At 31.2% G+C, this 12,232-nt stretch overlaps 1 protein-coding gene across 1 annotated transcript; it reads left to right on the top strand.

Moving 5' to 3' along the window:
• Positions 1–5,097: 5,097 nt before the first annotated feature.
• On the top strand, positions 5,098–6,821 carry LOC107954603 (actin-depolymerizing factor). The gene is made up of 3 exons (XM_016890211.2): positions 5,098–5,331; positions 5,642–5,907; positions 6,396–6,821. The coding sequence occupies exons 1-3, from the start codon at positions 5,308–5,310 to the stop codon at positions 6,544–6,546; spliced, it is 441 nt and encodes a 146-aa protein (XP_016745700.1). The 5' UTR covers positions 5,098–5,307; the 3' UTR covers positions 6,547–6,821.
• The last annotated feature ends 5,411 nt before the right edge of the window (positions 6,822–12,232 follow it).

Raw genomic sequence — 12,232 nt, 5'->3', positions numbered from 1 at the left:
ATATACTAAGATTAGAGTTTAGATTTATCATTTTAAATGAATGCTATTTATTATCAACAAAGTTATATTTTAAAAGTTATTTTAATTTTTAAACAATAAATAATAACTATATTACAATTTAAATTTATTTAATTTTTTATTAATATAAAAATTAAATGTATTTATTTAATAATGAAAGGACTAATTTAACCTAATCGAGGGAATTTATAAATGTTTTCCCATGTTAAATGCATCTAGGTGGAGTGGCACAAAAGGAGGCCGCTAAATCTGTATTAAAATCTAAAGTTAACAAATGGGCGGGCTCATGTTGGGCTTACTTCGGATTTGAATTTTTCATGCTCGAAATTTTTTAGGCTCGAATAAGCTCAAGCTCATATCTGTTACGGGTTTGGGAGCTTTCGGGTTCGAATCTTTTCAGATTCGGGCTTGAATCGAGTCGGGCGGTCTCTGATGGATTTAGATAATTTTGAATTTTATAAGTTATAGATATTTCAATTTTGAATGTAATAATTCATTTTTATTTTTCTACAATGACAATGCAATTCAAATTTGGCTTATAAAAAGCATAAATTATATATATTTGATAAAATTATTTTACATAAAATAAATAAAATGCTTATTTTATGTAAAATTTATTATTTTAAATATTATATGAATTAACAAAAATATATTTTATTGTTCATTATTATATTATATTATATTATATTATATTATATTATATTATATTATATTATATTATATTATATTATATTATATTATATTGGCAATTGAATAATTTTTATCTTTATTATTAAATTTATAAACCTAATACTTATATTCTAAATATTTATTCCAAAACCCAAAAATATTGTACTGAGCCCAAACTTAAGTAATATAATTATTATTACCCAAACTCAAAATAAACTAATTATATCACAATCTCAAGTCCAAAATAAAAAGAAATTAAACCTAATACCCAAAAACGATTTGTCAACATTAAAGCCCAATTCAAAATCTAGTTTAAAAATAATATTTTATTACAATCTTATATATTTTAGTAGTATTTTATGTATTGTTAGTTATAATTATAAACATGCATTTTAATATACTAAACATATTATTTCATTATATATAATACTATATCATATACTATAATAGTAGAGTAATACATAATATATTAATTAGTATCTTATATTATTGTTTATTATGTTGGTTGAAATATGCTTTAAGTACTTATATTTTTCGTACATTTGAAAGTTAACCCTTCTACTATAATGTTATATCATATCATATAGTATATAATATATTAATAATTTATATATATGCATCAATGATTAAACATTATAATTTCATGTAATTGTTGGATTTGGTGCCCTAAGTGTACTATATTCATTTTGTATACTTGCAATTTTCGAACAAATTTAATAATAACGTTCATTAATTACATTAATACTCTTTGTATATTGTCCTCAATGTTTTTGCATGCAAAGCAAAATAGAAGCAAATATTGGCTCACTAGTGATTTAATGTTTAACTAATACTGAGTGGTATTACGTGGTCAGATCGTAATATGAAAAGATAGCTTGTATTAGTAGATGAACCTAAATATGTCCTTAGTTTAATCGGAAATGAGCAAGTTGATTGAAAGGCTAATATGTCATCTACTAAGTCCAATTAGGGAGATGTTTTTTCTTGAGCATCGAAGTGGATAACTCCCAAAAGATAGAGATATAGATGTGACTGATTGAATTGGTAATACATCGGACAGAACCCAAGTAGAATAGATCCTAGATCCGTTTATGGATTTATTCACTTGTGATGTTCATAGTATGACATACACTTCTCCTAAATGAATGATAGACTATGTATGCATAACTCGTATGTTTTGATGTAAGTAAAAGCTTTAGTTTGAATATATAAGGAACCGAAAGCTAGTGCATTGGGTGTACAACTTCTACAGTATGTAGCACCATTCACAATAGTGGAATTCATAGCCCAACTAATGAGTAAATGATATCCTCTCATCGGCATTACATGATAGATGAAAAGTAAAAGTGACCACGGGTCATTTATCTTTGTGATAAATGACTTAATTATAATTTTATAGTAATTGACTTTTCATAAAGAAAAATATAATGATTACCATGAGATAAAATAAGATCATATTGGAAAAATGGGTTTATCCCAAAAAGATTAAGGATATCTTATGAGGGTAACACACTTATGATAAGGTCATTGGATGAGCACTGATTAAGTAACTTTCGTAAAGGTATGTAATTAGGGAGAGTTCAGTCATGATACTATAGTGGAATGCCATCGTGACTAAATAAGTTTATAATTAATAAGTGAAAAGATGGAACTTAATTATAAATTATTTGAGCCCTAATTATATATGTTCAAACGGCCCTAGCTCGTTGAAATTAGAAATGGATTGAATGTTAAACTAAATGAATAGAAATGATGAAGTTAGAGAAATGTGTCGCATTCACAAATGAATATATTTTTCTCCCTGAGTATAAAAATGACTTAAGAATTAATTTAAGATTTTTAAATTTTTATTTAATTAATTACAATTAAATAATTGAAATTCAAAAATTAAATTAAATTAATTATTCATTTTGAATCCATTAAATATGAAAAATAAATATATTTCCTCAATAATCCTAGAATGAGAAGGAAAGGTAGACTCTCACATTCTTGCTTATACTCTGCCACCTTACTCTCGGCCCATCTTCACCACCACTATTTTCACCCTCAATATCTTTTGATTCTCTGTTCAGTCAGGTTGAACTAACCTCCATCAGCTCAGTCATTTTCTCTTCGTGACTCCACCTTGTTAATCCCACACATAATACTTTTCATACACAAAGCTCTTGAAAAACTAGAACAAAACTCGTTGCATTTGCATACAAGGGGATTGATAGCTAATGCAATTAATGGATTGAAAAGGATACCACCTGTACCCTTTAGCCTTGCAGCCGCTGCATGATAGTTATGCTTCCAAATTCTCTTTTCCTGTACTTTCCCACTATAATTGGCAAACCCAAGTATTTATCATTCTCAGTTTTTGGTAGTAAGTTACAAGCACATCAACCTCTGCAATCCCATTTGTAAGATGGAAAAAATGGTGTTTCAACCCTCTACCTGTTCTGTTACAGTACGACCCATAATGTAGTGATATTTTGGCCCAACTTGACAAAATTGAAATATTGGGTCAAGTTTGCATGGAAATATATATTTCACTTCAATAATAATAAGATACGCGGCGAGTAGGAGGAGCAGTTGAATTAATGATGATGATCAAACGGGGTCCCGTGGCGGCAGAGATTTGTGTATTTAGTTTGAAGGTTTAAAATGATGAAGAATATTTTTAAAAAGGCATAATTTATTTATTTATTTATTTTGATATTTAATTTTTTTATTTAAATTGATGCCTAAAGTACATTCACTTCTCATTTGGCACCTAAAGTATGTATTTATTATATTTTTAGACCATTTTTTTTATAACCGTTAAAAAAATTTATAACCAATCACAAAAGTAAAAAAACATTTTATTTTATTAAATGTATATATATATAATAAAAATATAAACATAAAAATATTATAAATTCTGAAAAAATATATAAAATCTAAAAAAACACATAAAAAATATAAAAATAAAATTAACAAAAAATATGATAATTGAAATGAAATTATTTGAAATTAATAATATTATTTTAAAAATGTAAAAAAAGTATTTTAAAAAAGTAAAAATATTTTTTATAAAATTTCAAATTATATAATTCTAAAATTATAAAAAAATTAAATTTCAAAGTTTTTTTCAATCACTTGAAACTTAAATACTTTTTTCGTTTTTTATAACTTTTTTTCAATTTTTATATATTTTTTAAAATTTTTAATTTTTTTTAAGTTTTAGAATTTTATAAAAAATTTATTTTTAAAATTTTTTTCATTATATATATTATACATTTTAACCAATATAATATATATAGTATTTAAAAAGTAAAAAAAAGGACACTTGATATGTTCTCATAGCTCCATGTGACTAGTCAATGCATGATTAGCGGTCGATCAGCAGTTGGTCAACTTTGTTTAAGGGTTGGTCAAAGTTAAAAGTATTTTTAATATTTAAATATTTAATATGATAATTTTTATTTTTATTTTTAATTTAATATTTTTATTTTAAATAAATTTAATTGCTATATGACATTTTGTTCATTGACTAAAACATGCCATGATATGTTTTTCCATTACCAAAATTGCCTAATAATTTTTTTTAAACTTTTGTTACAAAATAAATTGAAAATAAAAAATTAATACTTTAAATATTAAATTAAAAAAAATTAAATACTAAAATGAGAAAATGGATATCTTTATTTGCTAAATGTGACTTAAGTCTTTTGGAGAAGGGGACTCTTTTTCTTGAGATTCCCTTTTGTAATTTGACAGTTTCTCCAAAAGGCCAAAGCAATAATAAAGCATGCAAATTGCAGGCGTTAATCTTACGCACCGCCCCAGCAAGGCTACCCCACCCTTTTCTATGAGGAAGATTCCTTTGTCATTTTCATTTTTTTTCTTATTTATTCATTTTTCATTTCAGTAATTAATATTTTACATTTAATTTCTAAATTTATCATAAATTTTTTAGTAATTTTATTATAAATTTAGATTATATCTATTTTTTAATACAATATCTAGTATACATAACATCTTCTCAATTTATTAAATAGAAAGATAATTCGCTTCAGTACACTTAAATTTATCTAGTATACATAATTCGCTTCAGTACACTTAAATTTATATCATCTTACATTTATAATAACATACATACTCAATTTACAATTTATCATAATCTTAAAAGTAGAGAATAAAATAAGATTCTGTTGTTTATCTATATAACATCTTTGTATTTAGAATTTAATATAATACTAAAAGCAGCAAATAATACCATTATAGTTTTTTGTTGCTTAGTCATGTTTAAAAAATATATAAACTTGTATTAACTAAATAATTAGACTTAGAAAGAATTTTATTTTTAATAAAAATAAAAGAAAGAAGCCAAAGGTGGCATTAGATCTCCATTTTATTTTTATGAAGTAGTGGATATATATTATGGTGTGAAAAAAATATCATATATGACGCATATTTTGTTTATTTTGAACTTCATTTTCCTGTAGTTTTATTAACAATATAAGCGCCATAGCTCTGTTTCATTAGTCTCCGCCTCTGTTACTGCCTCTTGGGCTCTTGTTACTTAACCTAGGGCTGCTCTTTATTTTCCTTTTCTCTCTGTTCTTTTGTCCCTTTGCTTTACTTCTTTTTGCTTCCATGTCGTTTAGAGGATTCAGTCGGGTATATCTCACTCTGTCATGGCTTCTTTATTGTTTTATTTCCTTTTGAGATGTTAAAAAAAATGTTTAATCTGCTACTTCTTATGTTGATATCAATTTATTGTATCTGTTAATGTGACTTTCTGCTATTGCATGTTGTATATGTTGTTTGGTTTTCTGTAAAACTTTGAATTACTTCTCATGTTCCAATCGATGCTCCAAAATTAATAAACATGTCGACCCATTTTTTATCATCTCTTAAAAAATATGAAAACTCTGATTCCACCTTTACCAGTCAAATAAATGTATAAGGTTGATGCTTGTATTTCCAGCCAAATGCTACATCAGGCATGGGCGTTGCTGATCAGACCAAGGATACTTTCTTGGAGCTGAAAAGGAAGAAAGTTTATCGGTATGTGATATATAGGATCGATGAGAAGAAAAGGGAGGTTGTGGTTGAGAAAACTGGTGCCCCTGCTGAGACCTATGATGACTTCGCTGCATCTCTGCCTGAAACTGATTGCCGATATGCCGTCTACGACTTTGATTTTGTTACTTCTGAGAATTGTCAAAAGAGCAAGATTTTCTTCATTGCATGGTAGATTTTTGCCTTTGGTTTGACTTTATTATTGCAGTATAACAAATTTGACACTAGTAATTACTTGTTAGTGACTGTGCTGTTGTTTTATTCTTACTTTCATGGAGCTTATGTTTCAGATTGTTCTGATGTTTAAGTGCATATGTCTGTATGCTATTTGTTACCCTTTTTTTGTTCTTTAATGTGCCATAAAGAACAGATTATTTAAGTGTTTGGCCTGCAGCTAGAAAGGACATAAAATACTGATAGTATTTGACCCATGGTTTATTTATAGACTTGCATATATAACCATAAGCGAACATCTGATTTTACTTAAGTTTTTTACTTTACTTGGAAACCTACTCTTTCTAGCCTATGGTTTCACCAAGGATAACAAATGGTCCTATTTTGTGTCATTTAATTACATGACATCATTATTGTTGTTTTCATATTGACAAAGTTGCCGATGGGATGTTCTTCTTACTTAACAATTGTGTTTTGTTGATCAGGTGCCCTTCATCCTCTCGAATCCGTGCAAAGATGCTTTATGCCACATCGAAAGACAGGCTTAGAAGGGAACTGGACGGTATCCATTACGAGATTCAGGCTACTGACCCTACAGAGATGGATCTTGAAGTGTTGAGGGATCGTGCTCATTGAACAGTTTGCAGTTTTAGCTGTTCCATTTGATTACCCAACTCTGCATTACTCCTTGCTTCATAAAGCTAGGTGCAGGATCATTTTCGCATACGAGTTAGTGCATATTTAGTCCTTGAATAACCAGAATCTGGTAAAAAGCTGATCTGAAGCTCTAGGCTAAAAGTATCTTTGTTGCCATGAATTCAGATTCTTTACCATTCACATATATTGGCAATTTGGCATGTCTCACAAATGTTCTCTTTGCTTCCCTACCTAATGTATTTCCTGCTTCAATATTTGGAACTAGAAATATTGTGGGATTAAAGAAAAAGCCTTTCAGTATAATTGAGGAGCATGGTTTACAATGCTTCAAGAAAGTTAATAAAATGTGGGAATTTTTCAAAGGGTAAGCGCTTTCACAAGCTTCCTATTACCCAAATTGAATGATATAATGAAGAATTTATAAAAGAAAAAAGGTACATTGTACAGAAACAAGATGAGGAGGACAACAAAAATAGCGGTCTGCCATTCAGCAAGGTTCCTTGCATCTCCCTTTAGTTTGTCTTGTCCTGATTTCTGGACCAACCACAAAATCCCAAACGAGTTAACTAACTCCTCAAGCTTTGACATTCAAATGCTTCGGCAGCTTGCATAATATTTGCCGGCACAAGCATGTGTCCGACACTGAAAGAAGCGTACGCCCTAATTGTCCATGTTCCTATGCACTCACGATTCTCTGCAACTTAGCACATTTGCGGAGAATTGAACAAACTCTCTAACCCCCCGGGGGGAGGGGGGGGCTGTTTTTTCCAATTTATCCAGTCAGGTATCCAGTCTTACCACTAAAATAAAAAGATCTAATTCTACCAACAAGATCAGAGGATCGTTAACCATTCACTCCCAATGACAACCCCCATATTATATATCCACTGTGGTGTGCTCTTGAATTTTTGTTGATGAAGATTGTGGAACAAGTAGCATATGCTATCAGAAAATAAACCCCGCCAATATACGGCTTGGACTATTTGTAAAAGAGCTGGCTGTTATTTATAATGTCATTCTGTAATAGCTTTAGCCTAACTTCATTTTTCATAGGCTTAAAGAACATTTTGAAAATCAATTAAACCCTTAGAGTTTAGGGTTTTCTATGAACATAGGGGTGAAGGCAAAAAAATAAAAAAGTTTTGGGCAGCCTACATTGAATCATAAGTTGTGTGTATGGGAGGGGGAAGGCAAATTTACAATTATACTAATTTATAATTTCATCATTTTCAAAAAGACTTATAAAGCAATTTTGCCATTTAAAAGGGCCAAGGTCAATGCTTGCCTCCCTTAGATTAGCCCTTATATAAACATAGTGAGCGTGCAATGCGATTTTATAGCTTTTGTTGTTTTCTTGTGATTTTGCTTTACTTCTAACTTTTTTTCTTTCTCATTTTTCTCCCTCTTTGAGTTTCTAAGGTTGATTCACATAGATCTACAATGGGTTTCGATGATGTAAGTTTGAAAGTTGGGTGTATCAAGAGGTTTGGGAGAGAGAGGCAAGAAATGGTGGACTGTGAGCAGGTGAATCAGGGATCCAAATAAAGGTTGTTGTAGTTGGAATGTTAAGAGGGTTTCCCTACTTAAATACATGCCAATTGTTAATGGGTGGGGATTTAGAAAGGATTTGCGTGATTTCGTATTTTTTTGTTATTAGAGCATGATGGCAGAGTACATTGGGGATCTTTTCCGCAAACTTTTCTTCACGGTTGAGGAAACTTCAAATGTGGTGGGTGTGATTGTAAAGGGATTGGGAGAGTTCACTAAGTAGGAAAATTGGGTGGTGGGTTGGGTCATTATTGAAAGGACTTCCAATAAAGAGGCTGTGATTGTAGTTTTTAAATCTGTGATTGTAGTATCCAATGTTTTTTGTGGTTAAATTTGGATCTAAAGATGATAAGAATAAGATTGTGGATGAAAACCCTTGGTGTTTAATCCAAACCTATTTATTATGCAACACTTTTTAGTGTTATATAGTTCAAGGTATCATGTGTTCTCATCAACTTCATCTTGGCTTCAAATCTACAATACCCCTTTAGATACATAAATCAAAATATAGCAATGACTATTGGGGGAATTATTGGAAAGGTGGTGGTTATTGATTGGAATGACAAGAATGGCAACTTAGATAGCTTCATTTGACTTAGAGTTGAGTTGGATATCAAAAACCCCCCTTAGATGGTTGATTGTGCTTAAAAATAATAATGGATTTCTTAGAGTTGCCTTGATCAATTATGAATGACTTTCAAATATCTTCTATAGATATGGCTTGATAACAAATGTTTATGGTGGTTTGCTTAAGGGGAAGACGTTCAAGGAGGATAACGATGACATGATTCCTTTTGGTGAGTTTCCAAGGCTACCTTTACATTAAAATTTTGGTGAGTTAATTTGGATAAATTGTTTATATATTTCAGTATCAATGCACCTCTCAAACAATGAAAAGGAATCTAAACAATTTTAAGGGTTCAAAAAGAAAGAGACATGATAAGTATTTTTCTTTAACTTTGGTAGTGGACAAGTAAAAATCATTGGAATTCAAATAGGTGGTTGACAAACTACATCAAAGGATCTAGAGTTGGTCGAAATGTTTATTATCCTTTAAGGGGAAGTCTTTTTGTAAGTAAATTCTTCAAGCATTGCCCAATTACATGATGAGTTACTTCCTACTGTTAAACTCATTTGTTAATGTTATTGTGTCACATCCGTTTTCATTATAGACCTGAATTTGTAGGAGGATTAAGAGTGAATTAAGTAAAATATTAAGTTGGCGGGCTCTACCAAAAAATTTATAAATTTAAGTGGTTGGGTTGTAAATAGTTAGATTTTAATTCTTGTTAGGTTAAAAAGGAATCAACTGTTTATAGTGGGAGACACAATGATTGTCGATGGATGGCTAATTAAGATTTGGAGATCGTGCAAAAAGAGATATATATTTAGGTGAGAAGGGGGTCTTCCTGCAAAAAGAATTCTTCTCAATTCTATTTGCATATTCTTCTCATTTTTATTGTCTTCTTCGATTGTTCCCAAGAAGAGGAAAACTTGGGAGAGCTCTGCATGGAGCTATAGTCGTGAGATTTGAAGTCTAAAAGTAGAGAAATAGAGGAACTGGTAAGCTTTCTTAACTTTTGTACTAGTAGATTAAAGAAAGAATAAGAGTAAGGATTATTAATAAGTTTATGAATAATGGATTCAGGATTTTAAGGTTTGAATACCTTTTGTTTAATCGATAAATGGTTGCCATGCTTAGTTGTCAGGACGAAGGAGGCTTTAGCATTTGGACAAGCTAAGCTGACAAGGGCAAAGGATGTAAGGTGAGTTTCTATACTCCATGTTTGGGTGCTCTGTTCTTGTTGTTGTTGTAGTGCTTGTATGATCTACACTGAGTTCAATCTGATTTTATGGTTGCTTTCAAGTATGAATTGAGATTGTGTGGATATAATATGCATGCATTGGTTTGCATAAATATGAAAATTCTAAGGATTTCTATTAAACTGGTATGGTAATTTATTGGTAATAGTATTGATTGAAATGATATTCGTGCTATGTACGCATATGAAATGTGGTGTAAAGACGGTAACAAATGGTGGGTTAGATGAAGATAGAAAAATTTGGTGTATTGGAAGAATGTGCGGACTGAAATGGGGATACAAAGGAGTTTAGACGGTAACATGGAATGGTATCTACTAGTTCACTAGAGTGACACCGTGAAGAAGGTCTATCGACTCTATGGAGCGACACTATGACGACGGTTACCGATTGGTCCTTTGGAGCGATACCTCAGAAAAGGTTTACTAATTCTTTGGAATCATAGGTACATGTCATCATAATGTTTAAGACCATAGCTAGACTATGGCAACATACGAAGTCCGCCAGGACATTAAACATAAGATCATAATGTGTAAGACCATAGTTGGGCTATGAAAACATACGAAGTCCGTTAGGACAGTAAACATGATATCATAATGTGTAAGACAATAGTTGGGCTATGGCAACATACGAAGTCTACCAGGATAGTAAACATGGGATTATAATGTGTAAGACCATAGTTGGGCTATGGGAACATACAAAGTCTGCTAGGACAGTAAACTAGGAAGCCCACCAAGGTATGAAAGGAGAAGTCAATGTATGACTCGCGCGGCGAGTAGTATGATGAAATGGTCGTAGTGCGTCTAAGAGCGAAGAAAAATACAATAATAAGGGGATCTGCCAAAATGCAACGGTGAGTAGAACTGATAGAAATGTCTTAACACAAGTATGTGTGAAAGGAAGGAGAAATTCTTTTAACATATTGGCAAATATAGTACTCGCTATTAAGATTCTGTTTGAGTTGATGGGGAGCCACCATTGGCTAAGCAAATATAGAAGGGATTATTGTAGTTGAAATCCCAATTGATGATCGATAAAAAGGTAGCCAAAAAAGTGGGTAGTTCGTCAAAGGACTATATGGAAGAGAATGTCCGTCCAAAGCTAATTGATTGATAAAGTTCACCAGGGATTTACAAAGAAAAAAGATGTTCATTAGGACTTTCTAGCATAGGTTAATCCACATGGGGCTAAAGGTAGTAGTACTCCGCCAAAGACAACTTAAGAAAAAGATAGTCTATGGGGCAGACTATCTAATTTTGAAAGCATCATGGTAGATTAGGCTGAAATGGGGAAGTCCTTTAGAATTATCTGATAAATATGAGTCCGCCAAGAAAGAGGGGTGCTTGTTCGCCACCCATGTTCCATATTTAAGGCTGTCAATAAGAGTCTCGATAAACGTGTTCTCCTTTAAGGAAGGATTCATGCTTAAGAGATGTTATAAGAAATTCATGGTCGGGAATAAACCATCAGAGTTCTATGTGGAATGAGGCAAACAATGTGAGAAACCAAAAATTATAATGACTCATCTAAAAGTTCGTCATTAGAGGTCATCATATGGGTATTCGCATATATGATCACTCTATGATGAGTCGAATTAAGAAGGAGAGTGTGGAAATTGAGTTGAATCCAGATGGGGTTAAGACCCATAAAAATGGGTGTTTAGGAAAGTATGTTAATGAGAATGTTAATAGACAAGACCACCAACAGTTAGTCCAGAACACGTAAAGGCATTAATGCCGCCATGGAAAACCTGTGACATCTCCTAAGTCTCTCAGGGAGTTTCAACTCTAAGCAATATTTATTATTTACTCGTCAAATTAAGAGTTTTCTATGAGTATTGTTGTATAGAACCCCATGAAGTTCTTTTGGACTTACTTTTGTACTACTCTGAATGCAAGATTGAAGAATGATTCATGGACCATAGAGGGGCAAAGCCAGATATTGACAAGTTTACGCGGATGGTGCCATAACAATATCATGTATATAAAGGGGCGCCCTTAGAGGTTAGGCCTCGAGGTATAAATGAGATTAAATTCCACAAACATTTAAGTTCCAAGTCGTTGTAATTATAAACATATCAGCCTAGTATGGTAAAACAATTGTAAATATTTTAATAATTGTATAATATAGAAATTAAATTCAAGTTCTAAATTATGTGAAAGGTCATCATGTAAGAAGTAAATATAAAGTTGTATGGATTACATTGGGCGTGGAAATTTTGGTGTGGTTTAAGTTGTAATTAAATCAAGTTAGGAATTCTACTAACTAACCTAGTTTAATTGTGATATTTGGTATT

Source organism: Gossypium hirsutum, chromosome D07, assembly GCF_007990345.1.
Source record: "Gossypium hirsutum isolate 1008001.06 chromosome D07, Gossypium_hirsutum_v2.1, whole genome shotgun sequence".
In the NCBI taxonomy this organism is placed as follows: domain Eukaryota; kingdom Viridiplantae; phylum Streptophyta; class Magnoliopsida; order Malvales; family Malvaceae; genus Gossypium; species Gossypium hirsutum.
The sequence above is the reverse complement of the archived record's forward strand: the minus strand, read 5'-3'. Positions and strand labels throughout refer to the sequence as shown.